Source organism: Ailuropoda melanoleuca, chromosome 1 (assembly GCF_002007445.2).
Source record: "Ailuropoda melanoleuca isolate Jingjing chromosome 1, ASM200744v2, whole genome shotgun sequence".
Classification (NCBI taxonomy): Eukaryota; Metazoa; Chordata; class Mammalia; order Carnivora; family Ursidae; genus Ailuropoda; species Ailuropoda melanoleuca.
The window spans coordinates 197,559,966-197,586,808 of record NC_048218.1 but is presented as its reverse complement, the minus strand read 5'-3'; the positions used below and the strand labels follow the sequence as shown (position 1 = coordinate 197,586,808).

At 35.2% G+C, this 26,843-nt stretch overlaps 1 protein-coding gene across 2 annotated transcripts in view; it reads right to left on the bottom strand.

The window, feature by feature from the left end:
- Nucleotides 1-26,843, bottom strand: part of TRIM24 (tripartite motif containing 24) — a 94,038-nt gene that overhangs the window by 34,399 nt on the left and 32,796 nt on the right. For both annotated transcript variants that reach the window (XM_034672871.1, XM_034672868.1), the window contains exons 2-6: nt 24,043-24,161; nt 16,139-16,286; nt 9,945-10,077; nt 4,496-4,612; nt 1,469-1,583 (exon numbers count right to left, since the gene is read on the bottom strand). In XM_034672871.1, coding sequence (XP_034528762.1) covers nt 1,469-1,583; nt 4,496-4,612; nt 9,945-10,077; nt 16,139-16,286; nt 24,043-24,161 — 632 coding nt within the window. The remainder of the gene's footprint in view (nt 1-1,468; nt 1,584-4,495; nt 4,613-9,944; nt 10,078-16,138; nt 16,287-24,042; nt 24,162-26,843) is intronic.

Genomic DNA, 26,843 nt, shown 5'->3' with positions numbered 1-26,843 from the left:
ATTACTTACTTTTTACAGAGGTCAGAAATAGCCTAAATGTTTCTTTGGAGACATAATAGAAAGAATATAAGTTGTGTTGACTTTGTGAGAGGTTGCATATTGATAACAAGAAGCCCTAGTTACTAGGGTCTTCTATGGTAACAACTATTTGGGCCGATTTCTGGATTCTTAGATAAAAGAGGCTACATTTGTTTTAGGAGGATTTTGTGAACCACGAGAATGGATATGAGGACTAGAGGCATATTTAAAAGGTGCCATAAAAACTGTAAGTCAATAAAGGTGATTACAAATAATACCGATGACCAGGTTCATTCCTAGAGCTTCCTAGAGATTTATCTTCAAGAGATTCTGATTTACAGAGAAGTCTGGAAAGAGCCACAGCAATGCATGCACTGCTAATCTCTGAGAAAGCAAATCTAAGTGATGTCTGATTTTAAGCAGAGCTTGGAAAACTTTTTAAATTGTTTAAATGCTTCTATTGAAAAAAAAAAAAAAAAAAGAATCACAGACCTTGAAAAAATAGTTCCCGTAAATGAGGTTGCCTGGACAGAACACTTCTTTGCTAAGTAACTATCTGTTTCCAAAGAACAGAGAATTATTTTAGTCTTTGTTTCCTGTATGTCTGATAAACCATGGGAATGACCATGCTTTCCCAGGAGGGATAGGACTCTCTGACAAAGACCTTATAATTTTGTCAACTACAAAAAAAAGAGTTTGAACTAAATTATTTCTAGGAGTGTTTTTTTTTTCATCTTTAAACATCAGAATTCTTATTCTCTTCTCATTGTAAATTGCTGCTTTACTGTGAATTCTTTCTGCACCAATATACTAAAAGAATACTAAAATACCATGCAATTAATACTATATTAATGTTCCATGAAGAAGTTGTAACTTCCTATTACTTGGAGTCAAACACTGACTTTGGATCCCGACCTTCATGAGTGTAATAAAGCCCATGAAGACCATAATATCTTTTCTTAGCGTGGTAAGAAACAATTATCCTAAGTGTCTTGAGCATCCCTCGCTACATACTGCTTTCACAGTTAAAACTATAAAATGTTGAAAGCAGGAGACACATCCTTTTACCTAATTTCTCACAAGGTTAAATGTGTATGTTTGAAAATGATATACAGCTTTGTTACCGTTCTAAAAATGTTTGCTCAATTGCACCACTTTGGGGACCCGAAGTTGTCACTTCAAAGAATCTAAAATGATTGATCTCTTCAACATTTACAGAGCTCCTTCTTCAAGCATGGCACTGTGCTTTGTGCTAACAAGCACACACTAAGCCATAAACCGTCAGGTACAGTGTAAAACCTGGCAAAAGAAAACCTGGCAACAGAGAAGTAGTACTGAGTCATAAACGGGAACAATTATATGAAAAAGGCTAGGATTCCAAATTCAAAAATACATGAGAAAATACTATATTAAATTGTTACAACATACTGTCCCATTAATAGTAACTTACCTCAAGCTGATGCAGTAGAGCTTTTCCTTTTTTATTTATTTCTACCATCAATGTAAATATAGCAACTTTAATATCCTGTTCCACCTGCTTTTGATTTTGATTTACTTCAATTATCCTGAAAATTAAATAAAAGGGGGAAAAAATCTAAAATCTAAGGCAGAAGATTGTTTTATAATATTTAAAACTGATTTTTTTAATGTCTAACTTAGGCCAAAATGTTTTCAATTCTTAAAAGCTCAGCTGTTTCTAAGGGTCTTTCGGTTTAAATTGACTTTCTTGAATATGACATAGCAGAAATGTAATTCTTCTGAAAGACAGAGTCACTTAATTCAATCTTAAAATCAAAATGTATAAAATTGTAAGAGAATGAACACATTTTAAGAAAATATAGTTTGGAAAGATCATGATGAAAATCATCCAAGAAAATCAATACTTGGCCTAAAAGGGTGGACCAAAAAAAAAAAAAAAAAGATTTATAAACAAGAAAACCATGACTCTGAAAGTGTTCGATTGTATCCACTGTAACTAGGAAGTAGGAAAGTCTAAACGTGTCACCCTTAGTCATCTGAACTGCTACAGCATTCATTGTATTTGCACAGAGGCAAAGAGAACAATAGTAGTTTGCTACTTTTAATAACACATTTGTCTTTAAATAAGCAGCTAAATACTACTTTATGTTTCATTACCTACCATGTATAGTTTCTCCTCTAAGAAAATGGAATGCTGTTTTTCATGGAGATTGAGACAGACAGAAAGAAAATACATAGCATCACACCAGACTATCTTACAGAAGCAGAAGAGGATAATGGGACACCCACTAAACATTTTGAGATAAATTAAAAGTTTCATTTCCCCAGTCTGCTTCTCCAATAGTTGCCCACTGAAACTTAAAACCAACAGGGCATAGATTTTATTCTCTGTTGCAAATTCTTTAAGGTGGTTAACTGCCACCAATATTGGCTATAAGATCAACTCAGACAGACCTGGGAAACAAACAACCCCTTGAAACAAAACAAAATAAACCCTCCAAAACTAATTTAAATCCTCATGATAGTTGAACATGATGAAAAACGGACAAGCAATGCTGTTTGCACATGCATAAAAATGAATTAATACCAAAGTAAGCCAGCCCAGTAAATGTAATCCTTTTATAATCAGGTAGTCTATACAGATTATGAGCAATTAGCACCTAATCCAGGGATTCTTTAAGTCTTACCACAATTCAAAAACCAAAATCTTCCCATTCAATAATGTATGACTTTGAAAAAACAGCATAAATCACTAACAGAAAGGTAAAAAAAATAAATTTGGAGAATTCACGCTACCTGATTTGAAGACTTACTATAAAAAGCCACAGTGATAAAGGAAGTGGGGGTACTGGCAAAAAAAAAAACCAAAAACAAAACAAAAACAAAACACAAGGGAACAGAACAGAGTTCAGAAGTAACCTTATTATACATATGTTTTCAACTGATTTTCTACAAAGGAACCAAGGCAATTGAATAGCAACAATACAGTCTTTTAAACAAAGGGTGTAGGAACAAATGGACATCCGTATGTTAAAAAAAGTGAACTTTGGCTTATAACTCACACAATATACATGAGAGAATAAGATAAAAGTCAAGAATAGATTTTGTCAAGGGTGGATCTTTTACACAAATTTATTTTATAGTTGCTACCATTTGCCACTTAGATGGTAAACGCCTAGAACTACCTTTGTTCATCATTCCATAAATATCCTTTACAAATGTTCAACTACTCAGATAATAAACTTTTAAACCCATCACTTACTCTTTTTGGCAAAAATAGTATTGTGATTAGAATATGGTAAGTGAAACAATATTTGGTTAATACAGTTATTATGTGAAAGAGAAAGGTAAAATGAAATGAGAGCTGATAAGGAAGAATAATAAAAACAAAAGACACACAATAGAACTGTTATTATCACAGTGAATAAAAATGGGTATAATAATAATACCGAAGCATCAAGAAGAGGATAAATTATGTATAAGAATATCTTTAAAAGAATTCAGTTAAACCAGGGAATTCCTTGGAAAAAATTCTCACTGTAGCCATGCTCCAAAATGACAAGTATAACAGATTATGATGATTGGTCTTAAGGAAGATGAACCACAAAAGACTTTTTCTCTATGAGTAACATTCAAATCCCCCGTGAGGACTCTCTTATTCAGGCCCTTTCTAAAAAGCATGTCTTGATTTATTTAGGTAGTGACAGGTTTCTTTTGTATGCAAAACAACAAAAGAAGGGAGATATGGGATTTTGGGGATTTCATAAGTGTTTTAAAGGTTGTAAATGTCAGTGTGGGTTCCAAATGGGATAAAAAAAGTGTGAAGGCTAGACAAACTCCCTCTTTCATGTGGAGGTTAATGGTTTACTCCTCTAATTACTGAATTACGAGATACGAGCCTTTGGACAGTTAAGAGGACTCCTATGGAAAACAAAAAGTGTAACAAGTAATATGTAGAAACATATGTAAGTATTATATCTGATAAGGAATAAAAGGAGTGTGAAACTGTTTAATGATCCCTGTCTCGTGGTATCCTAAGATCTCCACTTTATTGCAGTTAAAAGATGACAGCCCAGAGAAGGCATCTCAAAATCTGTAAACATTTAAAAAAGCAATTATATATATATAACCAAGTATTAAAGTATTTTACAATACAGGCAAAAATAGTTTTTCTTTTAAATCCTGACATTTCTTCAAAATTTGAAACACCAGATAATTATAAATTATCAATACCTGTCAGATAAATGAGCCATTACTCAATGTAGTTTATTACCATAACAGTTCTGAAATTTCATGGCTGAAAAGCATGCTTTCCAGCCCAGTTTCCAGAAACCCAAAGCTTCTGGAGAAGTCTTATGAACTATGTGTTATTAGAGCCATCTACAGCTTACTTGGACCTATTTCACCATGAGCTAAGTAAAAGGTCTGTTCTAAGAGTGAATATACTTAATATGTTATATAAAGATGATTTTTTATAACACCACAAATGTAAATTTACCTGTTTTGGATCTGATTTCCTGTGAATTTTATGTATTTTGTTTTTTCCATCAGTTTGGTGATTAGTGTATCTATGATCACTTTCTGATTCTGAAAAGCTTCTTCTATAAATTGGTATCTGGAAAGACAAGTGAACAAGCCAATTATTTCAAGCTAATATATCTAAAATGAGGAAAAGCCCCCACATAGAAACTATTTAAGATAACAAGATTATAAAAGACATAAATAATAATATTCCTTAAAAAAAACTCTAATATATCCCTAGAAGGCAGGTTTTTCATGCTCTCAAAATTATCCCTCGAGGGAGTCTTTACAGATATTATTCATGGATACTCTAAATTATTTTGGAAAATTGGGGAAGATACACATCTATCATTCATAGTTTTAGTCTTAGCTCACTTGGCTGACCTGGCAAAAAGTAATCACAGATATTTAAGTAGATTTATTTACTATTTCGCAATTTCATAATTATGAGAGTTTGATGCTGTAAACATACATTTTAAAGATCACTTTTAAACATTAGGTAGTTGTGCCACAGAGGTCACAAATATATGCCTTTGGGAAAAATGGGAGGAGTAAGAAAAACTCTTGATATTATGCCTTGTATGCAATAAAGCTTCAAGCAACATAAAACGCAGCACTTTAAAAAATTCAACTTGGGAGTCAACATGATAACCTCTGATGAACTATGTAGATAACTCCAGGGAAAGAGTAATGTAGAAGATAACCAGTTTTATTAATTTTTCATAAAATGCAAAAAATACAGTATTTTACATAATATGATTTAAAGTGCAAGCACACTTAAATCAGTAAGTATTATAAATAGGGTTGCCATCATTAGAAAAAAAGGGGAACACAGTTAATAATTCTGTTGGATTTCCTTAGTACATAATGCACTCTTTGGGATCCTGGTACAGTGTAACATTAAATGAAATGATCAAAATGGTCATTGTTATCTCGTTCCTAAACTCAATCTAAAAACTTTTAATATTCCAGTTACAGTGTTTTCTAGTTCTTTTTATAGAAAATCTTAATTAGGTTTAGGAAATTTCCTTTATTCCTCGTTTGCTAAGATCTCCTATCATAGGTGCATTTTTTTTTTAAACAAATTTTTTTTCTGTCTCTATTGAAATCATGTGTTTTCCCTTCATTCTTTTAATATGAATTACATTAATGATTTTCAAATGTTAAATGAACTCTGACTACCTAAAACAAAGCCAACTTGGTTGCAATTATATTGTCCAAAAATCACAATACTACTGGATTTGGTTTCCTACTTTTATGTCTTAGAATTTTCACATTCATTTCATGGGTGAGACTAGTCTGTCATTTTCTATTTTCATTCCCCATAAAACAAGTTGGAGAGAATTCATTCTTTCATCATTCTCTGGACAAGGTTGTATGTATTTCAGGGTGTTATTTTTACCACACCTATGTTGTTGATGCATCAATTAAGTCACTGGGTCTATAGTTTTCTTTGTGAGAAAGTTACAAATTATGGATTTACACTAAAGGCCTATTCTGATTTTCTAGCTTATCTTATGCTAGTTTGGTAAGTTTTATTTTCTAAGAATTATCCTCTTTCAAGTAAAAATTTTCAAATCTATTAATAGATATCCTTTTCATAATTTTAAATGCCTTTACAGATGTGTTGATGCCCCATTTTTGCTCCTGGTATCAGCTGGGTGGGCCTGCTCTCAGTCACTCATAAAGGAATTTGTCAATTTACTAGTCTTTGAATGATTTGATTTTTGACTTTACTTCATTAATGTCTGCACTTATTCTTATTATGTCCTTTTCCCCACTTACTTTAGGTTTAATATACTCATTTTTCTAATTTGAGATAAATGTTTAGTGCATTTACTTTTTATCCTTACTTTCTACTATACAGTATACATTTCATGATATGTATTTTCCTCTCATCCACGGCCTTAACAATATATTTAGGACATTATTTCCACTATCATTCAGATAAAAATATTTTCTAATATCCACTGGGATTTCTTCTTTGATGCTTTATTTACATTTATTTCTCACTGCTTATTTTGAAATAATTTCCAAGTAAATCTGCAATGGTACAGAGATCTATACCTTTATACAGCTTAGTTTTTCAAATATTGACTCATCATAACTCAACACCTTAATAATCAGTATGCATTTCCTAAACACCGGGTATTGTTATGCAACCACAGTATAATTAAATGTAAGAAAATGGACACTGAGATAATACTCTCACCTACTCTACACATCATATTCTAGTTACATCATTTGTTTCAGTCCATGTCCTTTAAATCACTTTTCCCCTTCTAGTCCAGGCTGCAGTATGGGATCATGCATTGCTGCATTTAGCTTTCATACAAATTTTATTTCCTCATTTTCAAATTTTTGGAGAATTTTCTCATCTATTATTATCTTCTAGATTTAATTGCATTGAGTTTATGCAAGACTATATGATTTTAACCCTCTGAAATTTAAGACTGCCCTGACATGTGGTCAATTAAATTTTTTCTTTTGATGTTTGAAAAGAATGTGTATTATTAGGTGCAGTGTTCCTTAATATCCACACAGTCTTTGCTAATTAGGTTATTTGAATCTTACTGAAATATCCTGACTTTTTATTTGCTTATTTTGTCAATTATTGAAAAGAGTATGTTAAAATTTCCCATGGAAATTTTATGGATTTGTCTATTCAAAGTTCTGTCATTTTTTGTTATACATTTTAAGCCTATGGGCGCGGTGTGTGTGTGTGTGTGTGTATAAAACCGGTATATCTTTTAAATGAAGAGAGCCTTCTATTGTATAAAGTGTCCCTCTATCTCAAATCAGGCACTTCAATATAACACCTTGCCTTTGGTTAATGTTGTGTAGTGCATTTTTCCCCCATTATTCTTTCCATATACTTAGGTTTTAGTGGTTCTTCTTATAAAAAGCAAATAGTAGATTTTCTACTCTCTTTCTTATCCAGGATGAAATCTTTTAATTTGGAACATTTTATCCATTTACACTTATTATAATTACAAATATACTTATAGATTTACCAAGTCCTTATTAAATCCCATCTGTTCTTTGTCTTTTTTGGCCTATGTTTAGACTGATTAATTATTCCACTTCGCCACTCTATTATCTCTGATAATCATAGACACTTTCACTATTCTTTTAGTGATTACTCTAGACATTACAAAATACAGATCTGGACTTACCATCTAATATTAATTTGTACTTTTTTACCCTCTTCAGTCTTAGAACATGAACTCCATATCCTCCTAACATGTTTGTTGTGTAATACACAAAACACACACGACACACACCAATAAGACATTTTTGTTTCATAAGTCTACATTTATTTAGATTTACTCATACTTACCTTTTTAATTGCTCTTCATTCCACGATACATTAACAACCATTTCTCTTTTGCCTGAGGTATACTTTAGTGAGGGATTACTGGGGATATATTATCCTAGTTTATATTTTCTGAAAACGTCTTTCATTAATTTTCATTTTAAAAAATATTCACTGAGTATAAAATTTTAGTTTTGTAATTATTTTCTTTTTGTACTTTAAAAATATTTATCCTGCTGGGGATTTATGGGGCTTCCTAAATATGGGCTAGACATCTTTCTTCAGTATTACTACATTCTAAGCCATTATACTCTGTCCTTAAATGTTGCTTCCTTCCCATTTCCTCCCTCTTCTCTCCTTCTTGGGCCCTAGTTACTCCTTGTATTACTTCTTCTTCTACTTTCCATCCTTCTGTTTACCATGCTTCATTCTGGGTATTTTCTTACTTTTCTCCTAGTTCATTAATTCTCATTTCCTGCTATGTCAAATCTGTTATGGCTACTAATGAGTTAATTTCAGTTATGGTAATTTTCAGTTCTGGATTTTCCATCTCATTCTTTTTTATAGTTTTCAGGTCCTTACCCAAATTTTCCATTTTGTCTCTTATCTTCAGTATAGGAAGATGCAGCCCTAAGGGTCTTTTTATATCACTTGTTGTATCTGCTAGGTTTTGTTCATCACATTGTTTAAATCTCCTAGAATACTCAATTACTTCTAATCATGTGTTGGACCATCTTGCAAAATTCATTACTGAATAAACCTAAGGGAGAAGATGATGTTTTCTCTCTTCTGGAAGGATTTACATTTGATTCTACCAGGTACACCTGGGGGCACCAGCAGTATGATTTCAATTTACTCCATCTCTGGGTACTGAAAAAAATTGATGCTGAGGCTTCGGTCCCAGTCAGTAACTTTTTAGTAGCTAGTTCTTCTTCACTGTAATAGTGTAGACTTTCAGGATTCCAAATCAAGGCAAGAAGAAGCCTTTGACCCCTGTAACCCCTGAACTGCAGTCCCTACCTTCCCAGCCCTGTGGCCTATCAGAAGTGTTCCCCTATCTCCTGGTAAATGCGTCAAAGGGAAAAAAGCTCCTATCATTCTCTGCCCCCCCTCCAACCTGGTCTAGTAATTCTTTACTAATAAGCTCTAAAATTTTTTATCAATGACTTCTGTATTTTGTCCAGGTTTTCTGGTTATTGTCACTGGTATGGTTTGGTCTAAACTGCCTAGTCTGCCATTACTGTGACCCTAATTTTTTTTTTTTTTTTTTAGTTTTTATTTAAATTCCAGTTAGTTTACAGTAAAATAACATTAATGTTAGGTGTACAATTTAGTGATTCAACACTTACATACAACACCCAGTGCTCATGAAAACAAGTGCACACCTTAATCCCCATCACCTAATTAATCCATGCCCCCACCCATTTCTCCTCTGATAACCATCAGTTTGTGAGCCTAGACCATTAAGCAATTTTATTTGTATCAATCAGAATCTTACTATTTTAAATAAATCAGTGGTTGCTGACTCAAATGCCTATGGGAGGTCAGATTTAAAAATAAGCTTCGGTAGGAACTATGATGAATTGGGAAAGGCATGTCTCATTCTACAGAACACTAAAATGAATTCCACCCAAATGCTGACATGCAAGTGTATGGGGCCCACAGCCATACCAGGTTCCATTTTCTCAAAAACCCAGAGATCTAAATTTTTTTTTCTTCATGTAGAATCTCATTTTACAAACAATAATTTAGCAATAAATACCATTTATTTTCAAATAGTGTGTAGGCCAGTGGTTCTCAACTCAGGGTGATTTTGTTCTGTAGGTCATTTGGCAACATCTGGAGACATTTTTGGTTGTCACAGCTGGGAGGATATTACTGGAATCTAGCGAATACAGGTTAAAGATGCAGCTAAACACCATACAATGAACCAGAAATGCCCCCCACAACTATTAATAGTCACCAAGTGGAAAAATCCTGGAACAAGCCAACATACTGCTGGCCAAACAAAACTTTATTTGCTGACTGCCATTTGGCTGGGGTGCCAGTAGTTCTCTATTCCTCATAAAGCTTATTAAAAAGGTAAGTATATAATTAAAGATGGCAGTACCTATGCTCTTTATGCTCTAATAACTGGCAGTCCCGGCATGTCAGTTTATCACATGTTTCACAGTAAAGCTTCAGCTGTTCCTTCTTATGAAAAGGACAAAACACCGGTCGCTGACTGGTCACACCAACTGCCTCTGTAGAAACAATGGGAGGCAAAAAGAAGAAAATTAATGTAATTGAATACTACATAATTATTCATTTTAATTTGAATCCATTGAGATATAAAAGAGCTGTAAACAGTTTCTGACACCATCACTACTACTACGATTTATATTTATTAAAATAGCATTGGATGGTGACAGATGGTCGCTACCTTGTGGTAAGCATAGCATAATATATAGACTTGTCAAATCACTATGTTGTACACCTGAAACTTATGTAACACTGTGTGTCAACTATACTTCAATTAAAAAAAAGAAAAAAAAATATTAAGTATTCTCAGCACTTTAGAAGGAAAAGATAAAGAAGCTTTTCTTCCAGAAATTCAAACTAACTCAGGAGAAAAACAAAGTATATAGTTAAAAATATGCTTTATGGAATTAAAAAGTCTTAAGAAAATAGCCCAGGTAAGTGAGTGTGAGCCAACTGGATGCCTTCTACTCCAAATATGGGAGGAGAATGTTTGAAATGGAATTCAGAAAATCTAATAAAAATGTATAAACAGTGTGATGAAAAAGTTATTTTCCCACTTTTGTAAAAATCCTTACAGAGGGTACCCATTAACACAGAAATAATCATGAAGTTTTCACTAAATACTATAGTCCTCCATGTAACTTCTTTTTAATTTTCTTTCTTTCCTGAGAGAGCACACAAGTGGGGGTGGGGGCACAGGGAGAGGGAGAGAGAGAATCTCAAGGAGGCTCCATGCCCAGCATGAAAAAGGACAGGGGGCTGGATCTCACGACCCTGATACCACAACCTGAGCTGAAATCAAGAGTCCATGCTTAACTGACTAAGCCACCCAGGCACCCCAGCCATATAACTTCTTAAGAGTTACCCAGAGTGACAATAAAACTGAGCAATGCTTATGTTATAATGTTAAATAAAAACAAATCAGAATACAAGTAATTATAATGATTGATTAAACAGTAAACATCAGTTACTTAACTAATAAAGGTAAAATCCAAACATTTCAGAAATAATTCCACTTCCAGCAATAACCACTATTAATAACCTGGCATGTGTTCTTCTGGTTGTTTTCCTATGTATATAACTACATACATTAATAGGTACTTTGTTTTATAAAACTGAAAAAACGGCATTACACACACTGTCTGGTAAGATTTCTTCACTTAACTCTTAGATACCTTTCTTATTTTAGTTTGAGAGACAGAGAAAGAGAGAGCGCACGCCTGTGCACGCTCACACATGTTGCAGGGGGACAGGCAGAGGGAAAGAAAGAATCTCAAGCCCACTGCAGGCTGAGTGTGGAGCCAGACGTGGGGCTCAATCTCACGACCCTGAGATCATGACCTGAGCCCTGAAATCAATCGGGGCTCAAATCAAATCACCGACTGAGTCACCCAGGTGCCCCTATTAGATACCTTTCTGTGTTAGTAAATATATCAACTTATTTGTTAACTACATAGTATTTCATCCAGTGAATATAACCCCTGCAGTGGACATCTGAATGTTTCTCATTTTTCAATATTGTATGATAATGCTGAAATAAACATATGAAATGTATAAGACATTGAATGTTTCCAAAGATAAATTCCGAGAAGAAGAATTGTTGGGTCAAAGGGTGATTTATACAAACATAAGTACATGATCTTCCAAAAAAACTGTACCAATTTGTACTCTTACCACTGTAGAGTGGCTATTGCCTACATTACTAACAGTGTTTTGTCAGTGTTTTTAATCTTTGCCGATAGCATAGAAAAAAAAAAGATTTCACTATCTTTGGACATATTTCTTTAATAACTGAGACAGAAAACTTTTCACATTCATCAACCATTTGTATTTCTTTTAAGAACTGTCTGTTCATAACCTTTGCCATTTTTCCATCTGATTGTCTTTCTTACCAATTTGTAGACACATTTGATATATTTCTTGCCAAAGATTTTAGAAATATTTTCTCCAGTCTGACTTAGTTTATGGTATTTTTCCAAGAAGATCCTTAAAACATTTTATAGAAAAATTAATCTGTTTTTATTTTTTATGGCTTTAGTTTTGGAGAACTGCTTCTAGGAAAGCTTTTTCCTAATTATAAAAATGTTTACTTTTTTCTCTTACAGTGAAATTTTATGGTTTCATTTTTTAATATAAATTTTGTATTTATCTGACATTTCATACACAGTTGACCCTTGAACAACATGGGTTTTAAGTGCAGGGTCCACTTACACATGGATTTTTCTTGATAAATACAGTACAGTTACTGTAAATGTATTTTCTCTTCCTTATGGCTTTCCTAACAATTTCTTTTCTCTAGCTTACTTTGTAAGAACACAGTATACAATACACATACACACACACACAACCAGACACACGTCTTACAAAATGTGTTTTGGGGCACCTGAATGGCTCAGTTGTTGATTGAGCATCTGACTTCAAATCAGATCATGATCTCAGGGTCCTGGGATCGAGCCCTGAGTTGAGCTCCCTGCTCAGCGGAGAGTCTGCTTGTCCCTCTGCCCTTCTCATTTGTGAGCACATGCGTGTGTATGAGCACTCGCACTCTCCCCCCCTCCCAAATAAATCAATAAATGTTTTTTTTTGAAGTGTGTTAATTGTTACCAGTAAGGTTTCTGGTCAATAGGAGGCTACCAGCAGTAGTCGTTAAGTTTTGGGGAGTCAAAGATTTTCGTGGATTTTCAACTTTGCAGGGGTCAGCACCCCTGAGCCTCATGTTATTCAAGGGTTAGTTGTACCATCAATATTTACAAAACCTTACATGTATGCCAGCACACAGAATGAGTTCACAGACTCACATTTTCTGATCATAATAAAACTATGAAGTTGAAACAGGAAACAAAAAAATCCAAGAAATGGGAACATTTTCCTTTTTCCTTTTAATGAATTCTTGGGTTCATAATAACCACACTGTTAAGCAACTTGCTTTTTGCATTTAATATACATCAGGGCCTTCTTTCCATATCATTATTTATAATCTACCAAAGTAGAAAATAACAAACGCAAAAATTCGTAAATCTTCAACTGCATGGTAACCAAAAATGCAGAATAGATTTTTTTTTTTAATTAAGTAGGTTCCACACCCAAAGTGGGGCTTCAACTCATGATCCTGAGATCAAGAGCCACATGCTCTACCCACTGAACCAGTCAGGCGGTCCCATATATGCAGAATATTTAACAAATAGTAGAAATCTAAGTGGCACATTATATTAAGCTTTAAACACTTATAATTCTACAAAAGATAAAAATAAATAACAATTATTTACATTAAAGAAGTTAGTAACAGAACTTTAAAATTAGGGTAAGCTGGGAGAAATTAAAGTTCAAATAATGAACTAAAAATATATAAAGGATAATTAGATAAATAAATTTCAGAGCTGTTTCTGTGGATAAAAACAAAAGATAACCTATCTAGTCAGATCAAAAAGCAGGAAAAAATGCATAAAACTCATAAAAAAGAAGGAAAATAACTAGAGAAAATTAGCAATATAGTAAAAGACCATTAAAAGCACATCAAGGCCAAACGCAATTAATTCTAGCAATGCAAAAATGGCTCAGTATTAGTAACGTGAATATCCTCACAGCTCCCCTGTACCCTTCTCCTTGATGTGCATTTCATCTAGGAATCACAGTACACAGAGTGACCACACATCTTTAATTGGCTTAGGACATTCTGGGTTTGTGCCTGCTCTTCAACAATAACTACAAAGCTTCTGATTAAGGTAATTAGAATATCATATCATCCATTTATAGACTTCCTTTACTTATCCAAGAATTTAGATCCTGACTCAGTCATCCTGATAGTCTTTAGTGTCACCATCACTCTGGATGATTTAGAAGTCCAAATAGATTAACACATAAAAACAAGGCTCGCAGACTTTCTCATCTCCAGAGGCCTATACTCCATTTTAGCTCCTCACATCATGGTCCCACCCTAGTTTTGATCGTCCATAACTGTTCCATTTCTCTAATCATAAATTCAAACATCCACTCTAATAACTTCTACTTTCTAACCTTCCAATTCTTAACTATTCTCACTGTGCCTCAATAATCTCTAGGTTCCTAACAATTTCTTTCACTCTATCAAATGACACTATCAACTTCATTTCCTTTATACAGTTAAAAAAAAAATCCTTCATTTTAGTATATGCCATTATTTGTACCTCTCAGTCTACTGAACTTCTGCAATGCCTATGCAGCTGAACCCCAACCCTAAACAAGTTCAATTCTTCTCTATACCCACACGCACACTGCTGAGCCCCGATGGAGGAAGTTTTATTTTTATTTATTTATACTTTCTAAAGATTTTATTTATTTATTCATGAGAGACACAGAGAGAGGCAGAGGGAGAAGCAGGCTCCCCACGGAGCAGGGAGCCGGACATAGGACTTGATCCTAGGGTCCCGGGATCACGACCTGATCTGAAGGCAGACACTTAACCGACTGAGCCACCTAGGCACTCCACAATGGAGGAAGTTTTAAGGCCTGTACATCAAATGTAACCTGGATGCTACCAAACAATATGTTTCTGAAGCTGGAGCTCTCTTTTACCAGAGTTATTTCAAGTATCCCACACATACCTGACCTTTTCATCCTATTTCCTCTGTTCTCTTTTTCAATAGATGACTGAATTCACAAAAACAGGGAAGTCTTTCTAGCACCATCTATTCAATTTATCTGAATCTGTACCTGGCCTCTACTCTTTTGTCTTTTCCTCATTAGTGTCCTCAGAAATTATATCCCCCTTTCCTGTGTCACCAGACTCCTAGCCTCATCTCTTATTCCTCCTCCTCCTGAATCTTACTCTCCAGCTACATTCAACTGTCTCCCTCTGGAAATTTGGGCATGTAACTTCAGTTTTCCCCAGCTCTCTCCTTCCTGTGATGAACTTCTATTCCTTCTTCAAGCCCCAGATTTGGCCTCCAACTTAAATCCCAAAAGCTGAGTTTGGTCCTTCTTTCATGTGCCCCCATAAAATTTAGGAGGCCAAACTGATTGCTCATTTGTTCGTAGTCTTCATCATACTTATAACTTCTGTGGAGCAAAAGTATCTGTTTGATTCACTTTACATCTCTAATGCATAGCAAAGTTCCTGGAATATTGAATAGACATACAAACACTGGTTGACTTGAATTAAAAGCAATAAAATAATTTTTAAACGAAAATATATTTAATGAGCCATAAAAACAAATGAAGTCTGATAAATGCTACAACATGGATAAACCCTGAAAATACTGTGATAAGTGAAATAAGCCAGACACCAAAGGACAAAGCTATATGATTCCACTTGTAGAAGTAAGCAAATTCGTAAAGACCAGTAGTAGATTTTAAGTTCACAGGGGCAGAGGAAAGAAGGGAATAAGCATTATTATTTATTGGGGATTGTTTCTTTCTGGGATGATGAAAAAACTTTGGAAACAGACAGTGGTGATGGCCGCATAAATCTGTGAATGCCATTAATGCACCATACACTAACAAACTGCATGTAATGTAACGCAGTGCACCTTAATGAACTGTACACTTAAAAACGGTTTAAATGGCAAGTTTCAAGCTACATATATTTTACTACAATAAAAGAATACATTAGTAAACTTTACATTATAAGCAACACAATAATAAAAACTGAGAAACCGTATATTACATAAAAAGCAGAGCTTCTTTAGTTATCTACCTATCAAATATCATGAACCAGGCTTACCACAACAGTATCAGAGGGGAAAGAGTTACAAGCCCACCTCTTGTCACACCTTAGAAATAAGAGAAGTGATGAGAGAAGGTAAGTTTAAAAAGCAACTTTTTTTTTCATTTGCTATACATTTACACCAAATTAAAGCATTTACAAGAAGGGGGGTTGGGAGTATGAATATCAGGCAGAAAGATTCTGTATCTATTCATATTTAACAACATTTTTAAGTCTTCAAATTTCAATTACAATACAGACCTTATATTAAAAAACAAAAGTGTATTTAATGCTTACAAGTGCATCAAAACAAAGTCAGTACAGGAAAGGAGAAAAGAGTGGGAAGGATAGAGACAAAAAGGAGATTAAAACCAATTTATTACCTGGAGATACTTCCTCCTTCTGTCTCACAGTGTGGTCTTTTGTGAACTTCACTCTTTGATGAGCTCTGATGCATGTCTTACAGAGCCACTCAACACATTCTACACAAAACCCATTAGCTTCTGCGTTGTCCTCACAGCTTGTACACACCTGATAAGAGAAACACGTCACATCAAGTTTTAAGAAAAATGAAAAGGTGGGCAAACAACTAGTCATATAAAAATGATATACCAATCATACTTGCCTCTATCAGTTATCTTAACAGTGTTTGTAAATTTAAACTGACATGTTTTAAATTATAAACATATAAAATGGAAATATGGCATTGTCCTTCATTCATATATCAAATACTCCAGGCACTATGCTAAGTGCTGAGGATTTAACAACGTGGAAAAGCAAACATGGCTCCTGCCCTTATTAATACCAAATCTCATAGATGGGAGTGTGGATTCCTATCCCCATTCCCCACTCATTAGCTAGGAAGTCTTGAGCAGGTTACTTAGAATGCTCATCTTTAAAGTGAGCTTAGTAAAAGATTTTATTGAGTAGTGCTGAGATTAAACTTGAGACATGCAAACACTACTGGAAGAATCACACCAATATGTAATTACAAACTAGAAGTGCCATAAAGGAAAAGTATGAGAAGCTATAAAAGCACATGATAGGGGAAACTGATCTCGTTTTAGTGGGGTTGGAGTGTTGGAGAAAGTGAGAGATGACCCAGGCAAGGCTTTCTCTAAGGAGATCATATTAACACTAAGATATGCAAGTTGAATCATCAATTACTGATGAAAACACTTGTAGGCAGAGAGAACACCATGTACAAAAGCCCCTGGCAAGAAGAGTACAGCAGGTTCAAAGAACTGACAGAAAGTATGACTGAAGTGCAGAGATCAAGGGAAGGTTGGCAAGAGAAGAAGCCAGGGGCAAGGCAGGCAGAGGGGCCGGATCAAGCAAGATCACATGGCATTTTGGTCCTTGTCTGAAGAAGTCTTCTAAAAGCTTTTAAGTAAGTGTCATGGCCAGACTTGCAATTTTAAAAATCACTGTCACTGTAATACAGGGAACAGATCATGAAAAGGGGTTAAGTGCTTTCAACAGAGACAAGTAAGAGGCTTTTTCAGTGGTTTAGGTAGAAGTGGGAATGAATGAGGAAGATTGATGGTAAAACTGGTTCAGAGGATGCACTGGATATGGGAGGTGAAGAAGCGATAGCTCCTTTGTTTCCAGCTTGGGTAACTGTGTAGAGGGTGGCACTATTCTCTGAGAAAAGGTATTAAAGGTACATATAAGCAATACTCGTGTTATCTTTTTTAACATGGGGGAAAAAATTGCCCCTCAGTTAGTGCTTTACATTAGCCAAATTCCAAATACCTGGATAACGTTTTCATTAGTTCAAACCAGGCTTTTCTCAGCTCTTACCATCTTTTACCTTTCTAACATGATTGACTCCTACCTCCTAGAAATCATTTGGATTCCTTGATACCAACAGATCCTCTTATCCCTGACTGCCCTCTGGATCCCACCCCGCTCTTCCTTCTCCAATTCTGTACATTCTTGTTAGATCTGAGGACTGTCTCATCCATCCTCCCTTAGCTTCAACTATCCTGTCTTTAAGGATGTCTCCAAAAATTTAATCTCCACACTATGCTACAAGAAAGAATGAGGGATCTATAGTATATGGAGTAAAATAAAAAAACGAAGTGGAAAAGCATATCATGCTACTGCTCTTCTAAGAAAGATGGGGATGGGTGAAATATCATTTGCTATTTTAAAATAACTATATGTAAAATATATGTAAAATATTTTAAATGGAAAAATAAAGGAAAGTAAATAGTTACCTATAGGGTAGAGAAGAAATAAGGTATATGGGTAAACAGTGATAGAAGTTTGAGTTCTCTCAATACACTGTGTTTTACAGATTTTACTTTAGAACTATAGGAATGTTTTATACGTAGTCCTACAAATTTAAAAAATTAAATCCCTAAAAACCAAAAGCAAATGAAACAAATGAATCTGCCTATCAAGTGGGTGGCTGAACTATTCAGAGAATTATTTATTTCAAGTAACTTTAAAATATTACAGTGTATGTTAACTAAATGGAATTTAAATAAAAACTTGAAAAAAATTATGATTTGATTGACTATCTCCAGTGCATACATGCAGTAATTGCTGTCTTCCTTGCTTTCTATTTTGACAGAAACAGCTCTATAATTTCTACTTTCAGCACCAACTCTATTCTCCCATACTCTTACTCTGCAAACCATATTTATGCTTTATGAGCTGGATCCACATTAGATTCTAACAACAGATGGTGCTGGAGGGAGACTGTAATGCTAGAGAAAGAAGGTACTTCATCATCTTAGTTGTCTTTCTGTTTGCTTGCGTTCTCTATGAACATCACGCCAATCAATGCTACTTCACCCCGGCAGCAGCAGTTCGTTTCCACAGCAGCACTTAGCTCTAGTTGGCAGTTTTTCCAGTCCTCGTGGAACCAGCTTTGGAGATACTGACACCACAGGCCTACTCCGCTCCTCTGAGGTCTGCGATCCCAAGGCCAAACGTTCAGACACCAACATGCGACAAGAGCACTGCCTCTTCAGATGTTTGAACTGATGTTCCACAAGACCCTTCCTCTAACTTTGACTAACTCCGACCTTTTCTCTTTGTTCTCGGAGCTGCTTCTTTATAGTTGCTATGTCTATGATACTTTAAGTATTTTTATTTATCTTTTCAGTAAACAAGTTTATATCTAGTTAACAATTCTTAATTTTAAGATGGCTCCTGATTATACCAAAACCAATACAATAGACCCTATAACATAATTATATGTATTTAGAGAAAATAATTATGTCAATGTAATTAAGAACCAAGATTTCCAATGTCAGATAAGTGAGATAAACATAAAATCAAAAACGTAAAACCTACAAATCTAAATTAGACTTATAAATAGCAATATATACTTGTGGTATATTTGTTTTTCCTTCCTAAAGAGTTGCAGCTTGTATATTTTGAACAATTAGGTGCCCGTTACCCGTTACCTCACACAATGGTGAGGATAAAATGGAAGCACATTTTATCTTTGGAGAGTGCACTATTATTGAGCCAAATGAAATCTATTTCTCTTAAGGTCTTCTAGTTACAGGAATCCTAGAGATAGATCCTCCCTCAGCAACTTCTCATGAGCGTCATATTAGACTGTCAGTTTGCTTGAGGGTGGAATACATTCATATTTAGTAATCAGACTTTATCCCCTCTGCTGAATTTGAATTTTAAGCAGATCCACGACTCTCCTGATAATTGAGCAGTCTTCTTGGTGCTGTTCAAATGACAGGGCCAGGAAGGGAAATGGGGAGCCTTCTGTGATCCTCAGCAGGGTCAAGGTAGAACCTCAAAGACTGTCTGCACTGGAGATGACCCTGGTCATTTTATGGGACAACCCAAAAGGCATGGCTACAACCCTAATTTCTCACATACTCTGTGGGACACCAGGTCAAACTACTCATCAGTTCTGTGGAAATACAACACCAACAAAAACATGACAGTTGGACATTTGGTATCATATAGAATACCTACTTATACACTGAATTTTTATGCTATCATCTGGTGGTTTTGGCACTAGGGGGATGCAGTTTCAGGTTTTTTTGGTGTAGAGAACAGCCACTTGCTGTCAGCTTCTGGGGTCATTTCTCACATTTTTGCTCCAGAAATTTGTTCACTTGGTAAATACATTTTGACCACTAATACTAAATTTGGTTGCTTTTCTTTTAAAAATTTGTACCCATTACTTTTCTAAAATCCTAGCCTTCTTAAAAACACTAGTTTCCTTGGGGCGCCTGGGTGGCTCAGTCGTTAAGTGTCTGCCTTCGGCTCAGGGAGTGATCTCAGAGTCCTGGGATCGAGCCCTGCATAGGGCTCCTCCGCTGGGAGCCTGCTTGCTTCTTCCTCTCCCACTCCCCCTGCTTGTGTTCCCTCTCTTGCTGGCTGCCTCTCTCTCTGTCAAATAAATAAATAAAATCTTAAAAAAAAAAAAAGACTCTTTAATAAAAACAAAACACTAGTTTCCTTAGTAAGATTAACAGTTCTCTATCACCTAACACTTACTTTGTATTCTGTTTATCTTTTTCCCTGACACTTAAAGATTTCAGAGACTCTCTCTATTGTAGTTCCTTAAAATTCCATGTGTTTGAGGTTGATGAACTTAATAAAAAGATGCCTTAGAGAGGATCCTTGCTTGTGCCCCATGAGACACTATGTGGCCTAAATTCAAGACCAAGCCAGATGGACTTGTTTATTCTTTTTTATTCAAGTGTAATTAACATAGTGTTATATTAGTTTCAGATGTATGATTTTGTGATTCAAAAATTCTATGCATCACGAAGTGTTCAACACAGTAAGTTCAGTCACTCTCTTTTTCCAATAAAAAGTGTTTGCTAAATCATTCTCCTGCAAGGCCTAGAAAAATGACCAACCCAATGGTGATGAGAGTATCCCTAGCACCCATACTGTGGTCTCCAGAGACCATTTCCGACTATAAGGAACCAAAACCTCTAGAGTATGTCAAAACAGAAAGTAGGGGAGACAAGCAGTGACTACTGTGATTGTATCAGAATGACTCAAGAATCAATGTGAAGCTCCCGTTGCCAAGACGGCACAACTGGAACATCAATAACAACTACTATAACACATTTTATGTTAAAAATCCTTGAATTCATAATGACACACAAACACACCACTCATTAGTCAACCTCTGAAGAATGCTAAAAGAGTAAGTTACTACTCTAAAAATTAGCAACGGAAGGAAAAGAATCAAGTGTTTAACCCACCTTTCTTTTATAACCAAAGAATAAATGAAGGAAGCCTTCTGTTTCTCTTCCAGTTAAAAAATATAGGGGCATGACAGAATAAGAAGTCATACTTTTCTAAGGCCGTAATATAATATGGGATCATGGGAACGATTATTAATGGCCACTGACATCAGGAAAAAGAAAGACAACAAAACTCCTATGCCTCCTGATTGAAGTACACACAGACATCTGGATAAAAGTATTCTCACATCCCCTCACCCAAAAGAACCTGACACTAAATCAGCTTCTACATTTTTATTGTCAGTGTACACAAAATACAGGAGATACAGAAGCATGTAAAATGACTTTACGAAGATGGTCAGCAAAAGGCAGAATAAGGCTAACTCTACAGGACTAACACGTCATTTATCTAACAAATACGTAAAAAAGGGAGGAAAAAGAAAGCCAGTGAAGTGAAGGGGTAATGTGAGATTAATTAAAAGAGAGGATTGAGATAAATCAACCAAATGCACTGTGTAGGCCTTACTGGATCCTTACAGAAACAAACCAGTTTTAAAAAAAGAAACCACAACAATTAGAGACATTATCACTGGATGTTTGATGATGATACTATAAATTTCTTTTACATATGAAATATGGTGGTTACATTTATAAAAAAAATAATTTTTCCATAGAAATACTGAAAGATTTATGGATTAGATGATATAATGCCTGGGAATAACTTCAACATAATATAGGCTGCGTGTGGGGGGGTGTCAGGTTAAACATAAAATGAGTCAATGACTACTAAGCTAGGTAATGTGTACATGGGAGTCTGTTATGTGAAACTGTCCCTTCTCTTGGTAATGCTTAAAATTATCTGTAACAAAAAGTTTTTAAAACTTTATCTTCAGCTATAAACTATCCTCAGAGCTCCAATCTGACCACAGACATTACCTTAGTCTTATAGGCAAACTCAATCACATTCAAAACCAATTCTCTACCTACGCCCCTGCCCCTTTCTCTCTGTGAAAAACACCACCATCCTAGTAGTGAGGTCCCTCTCACCTCCACATCCAATCAGGTGTATCAAGCCCTGTGTGGCCTGTAACTTCTCCCCTTCCTTTTCTTATTATTGCTACCAGGCTAGTTCAGCTCTCAATACCTCTTGCCTCGTGCTTCTTTTATCCCACATTATCACCTCTTCTGCCTTCATTCCCAAAATAACCAAGTACCCTATTCCTGAACCAGGTTTAACAACCTCCCTATCCTCACTTATCTAAAATGAAGATGTCAATTTGGACTATCTCTAGTTTAATTGATTATAACTTTTTCCTATTACGTTTTGTGACAAAAACAGAGTAGACAAACTTACAAAAACTAATTGATCATATAGAGGGATAAAACAGCTTCTTAAATTTGTCCTTTAGATTAGAATTCCTTCAACACTCATCTCTTATCACCATCGATTCATATGAGGATCATAACTCCACCCTGTTGATTATTTATGGGGCTTTGCTTTTGAATTTTCTGGATTGAGCTGTCACATGCACTACTAGAGTTCATCCGATGAAGCATAATTGGTGAGTAATATGACTAACAAAATTTATCTAGTATAACACATATGAAGCAAAGTGACATGACACTCTAGAAGACAAAACAATCATTGGTATTCACAGGGGAACTTTCAGAGTTGTTAAGTACTTGACACTGTAGCTCAAATAAATAATTACATTTCCATGCTTTAAAGCTGGTTTCACAACAATTAGAAAGTTTATTCCCTGCACCAAGCCCTCTTTTGGCCTTTGATGAACTGTGGATACTTTCGAAACAAAAGGGGCATTTATTTTTTTTTTATTATAATAATATTTTTATTATGTTAGTCACTGTACAGTATATCCCTGGTTTTTGATGTAAAGTTTCATGATTCATTAGTTGCATATAACACCCAATGCACCATGTAATACGTGCTCTCCTTACTACCCATCACCAGCCTATCCCATCCCCCCACCCCCTCCCCTCTGAGGCCTAGTTTGGGTTATTTAAAAAAAATTTTTTTAAGACAGAAAGAGAGGAAGCGCACGTGCGCACAATGGAAAGGGGGAAGGGCGGATGGAGAGGGAGAGAGAGAATTCCAAGGAGGCTCCATGTCCACACGGGGCTCAATCACACAACCCTGAGATCATGCCCAGAGCCGAAATAAAGAGTTGGCTGCCTAAACAAAGTGAGCTACCCAGATGCCCCCAAAAGGGATATTTTAGTTAGTAATGGTTATATTCATTTTAAGTGAACCCTAAATTCCCATAGCTCCCCCAAGAAACAAAAAGCTGAAAATGAAAAGTACAGAAACTTAGCTGTATGATTACTGAAGTGTCCTAAACATTACTTTTTCGATTTTTACATTTTAGATTAATAATCATTTTTTCCATTGTCAGATTCTGTTCCTTCGCAGATCTTATGTTCCAAATTTAAGGAAATGCCTGCAGAAATTATCAATGAATCACGATTCAAAAGTAGACTACAGAATTAATCATAGCTCACCTCCACCAGAGTACTACAATTTACCCACCACCAACCAGACATTTAGATTTAAAGGGCCAACAGAAATGTTCTACATGTGGGTTATGGAAGTGGAGAAAAAAGAAAAATACCACTGGGTCTCTAAATCCAACACCCTGGACAATGTTACCAAATGAGGCTTTCAAAGAAATACGATGCGGAAAAGAAGACATTCTTAAAATGTAGAAATCATACTGATCAAAGACATGGAATTTTTCATATATATCATTATAGAGTTCATCATTAAAACAGAAAAAAATGAAAAAGGTGGTGCTTGAAATAAAAAAATGTAATTGTCAATACACAGTAAAGTTACAAAAAAATGAAATACTGTCAAATATAGAATAATAGTTTTCTCAGAAGGGACAGGGAGGGTGGGGGTACAAGCAAGCCTGCTGAACTGGCACTGTTTTATTCATTGCTCTTACCTTTTAAAATATTATATAATTTGATAGACATAATGGTCAATGTCAGACACTTTTTATTTTAGAGTCTGTCAGCAATTCAGGCTGCCTCGTTAAGAGGAGGCAAAACATTTAAGACTTAAGTAGTACACTTACCTGATTAGACTTTTCTACTGTACTGCTGGGAACCTCAGTAGTGTCCTTCACAAAAAAATTATCTATGATGTGTCTCTCTGCACATTCTTGGCTGCAAACTGGACATCGAATGACTCCAACTGGGAAAAACAAAATTGTGTTCTAAGTTTTTTTGGTTTGCACAGCATAATGATTTGATCGTATATAACTGCAAAATGATCACCACAATAAGTTCTATTAACATCTGTCACCATGCAAAGTTACAAAAGTTCTTCTTGTGGTAAGAATTTTCAAGATCCACTCTTCTAGCTAGCTACTTTCAAATATGCAATATGGCATTAACTACAGCCGCCAACCTGTACATTACAACCCAATGACTTATTCATTTTAAAACTGGAAATTTGTACCTTTTGACCCTCTTCATACCCACCGACGACCCTTTACACCTCAGGCAACCACCAATTTGTTCTCTATATCCATGAGCTCTCATTCTAAGTTTTAATACAAATATATTAAGCACTAAATGAGCACATGTCATTCAAACTGTAACTGGGTCCTTTTACAATGCCCACTCTCTTCAAACTCATATCTGCTGTTACTTAACACAAAGCAATTCAGTTTATATACATACACGGATTATATGTACGCATGTATATACACATATAGATATATCCCACACCTAGTTTATTTAATAATAAAGAAAACTTCATTATTTTAAATGAGAGGCCCCTCCAATAACCCCATGGATGTGGTTTTCAAAATCCCACGCGGAAATTTTTTAAAAAATAGAGACTTCCGGTTTTCTCTGGACCTACAGAACCAGGATTTCTGAAAGGGGAGTACAAACATACTCATTTTGCTTAAAATCTCCACGGGAGATTAAGAAACACTATTGTGTTTCCTTTAACAAGTGCAAATATGTTCCTTTCGGGGGAGAAAAGAATAATATTCTATAGTGCTTGGTAAAACAGTAATACCTATGAATGAATCTAAATTTTTTATTAAAATTTTAAAAATCTAATATTCACTTGATGCTATACTTTGTACCAAGGAGACTGCGATAAGATTCCCAGGTACACTTTTTGTAAAATGAAATGCGTAAGAATGAATATAAAGTAGTCCAAAGGTCAATTTCATTTGTATTCACAAGCAATAAATTTTTTAAGTTAAAGAACCCATTTTACAATAGCAACAAAAATATACTAAGCACTCAGATATAATTGTTTTCAATATATAAGGCCATTTTGGAGAAAAATGTTAAGCTATATTTAGAAATATTAAAATATAAGTAAAGAAAAATCATGTTCATGATATGATGGTAAAGATATCGATTCTCCCCAAATATATCTATAGATTCAATGCAATTTTAATAATCCCAACAGGAATTTCAATAGAATTATGACAAGCTGGGGGGGATATGCCTACCAAGTAAAGGAGTTATTCCAAAGCTATAGTAATTAAAATGGCATGAAATTTATATAAGGATTAAAAAAAAGTGGAACAGAATATACATACCAGAAACAGGCTCACATATAAGTATATTTTATACATGATAGATGTGGCAATAGAGATCAATGGGAAAAGGGATGAAGTTTTCATGGTGCTGTAGTTCTCCAAAGTAGAAGAGGGATGAATTAGATCACTACTCAATTAAAAACAACAGTTCTTTTAAAAGATTAAGAACCTTAAAACTTTCACAAAGAAATATAAGAGAACATCTGTGTAACCTTAGAGCAGGAATAAATTTCTAAAGCAAGAAACAAAAAGCAAGAGATTAAGGGAAAGATTAATGAATTTGATTTAAGTTCAGAACTACAGCTAGTCAAAAAATTACCATGAAGAAAGTGACCAGACAAGGCCTAAACTGGGAAAGATATACCTAATACATGCTAACAAAGAATTAGTAATAAAAATCTGCAGATTATGTGATAATGCATTTCACAAAAAAGATTGAGTAAACATATTTTTCCTTATTTCTCTAGATAAACACAGCTAAAAACTCCAGGTGTTCTATATGAAACAATCATAAGAAGACTGAGAAGTAGAGAGAAGGTAGCGACCAGCTAGAGTCCTCAGGACCCAAGGAATGACACAGTGGTGAATTCACTGGATTTTCTTTTAGCCTCATATATTCCAAAGTGGGCATTCATGAAGTCACCATCCCATGAACATCAACAGGTGTAAACAAACAAACAAAAGTCCTACGGAAACCTCCTCTCTTTATCCAAAGGACCAGGAAACAGGCAGCCTACCATGACAAAACTTTTAGACAATAACTGCTCTACTCCAGCTGAGCACCACAGATAAAACTGTGCTCCTTTTCCCACCAGCAAAGGCCCAGTAGGAAGCCTACACTTCCACCCTGGCCAAGCAAAAACCAAGTATGCCAACCACACACTGCTGTGTCTGTCAGAGAAGACTGGTGGGGAGCTTGGGCTTTCATCCTTACTGGGCATTAATGAGGCCCCCTGCAATATTAGTGGAGACCATGGGAAAAGCCTGAATTTTGCCCCTACAGGAAAGTAAGGAGGTGCTCCTCTACCTCTATGCTGGGTTGGCATTAGAAAAGGACTTGCCCCTATTACCCAGGGAGGTATCGAGAGACTTCCAGACCATCCACCAGTAGTAAGGAGGAGGACTTCCCCTTCCAGATGTCAAGGGGGGCAGTGAGGAACATGGATTTCAATTTCAACCTCACAGGAGACAGAAAATAATAAATACAAGAGCAGAGACTGATGGAATTAAAAACTGAAAAGTCAATCAAAGAAAAAGCTGGTTATTTGAAAAGGCCAATAAAATTAACAGACCTTCAACAAGACTGA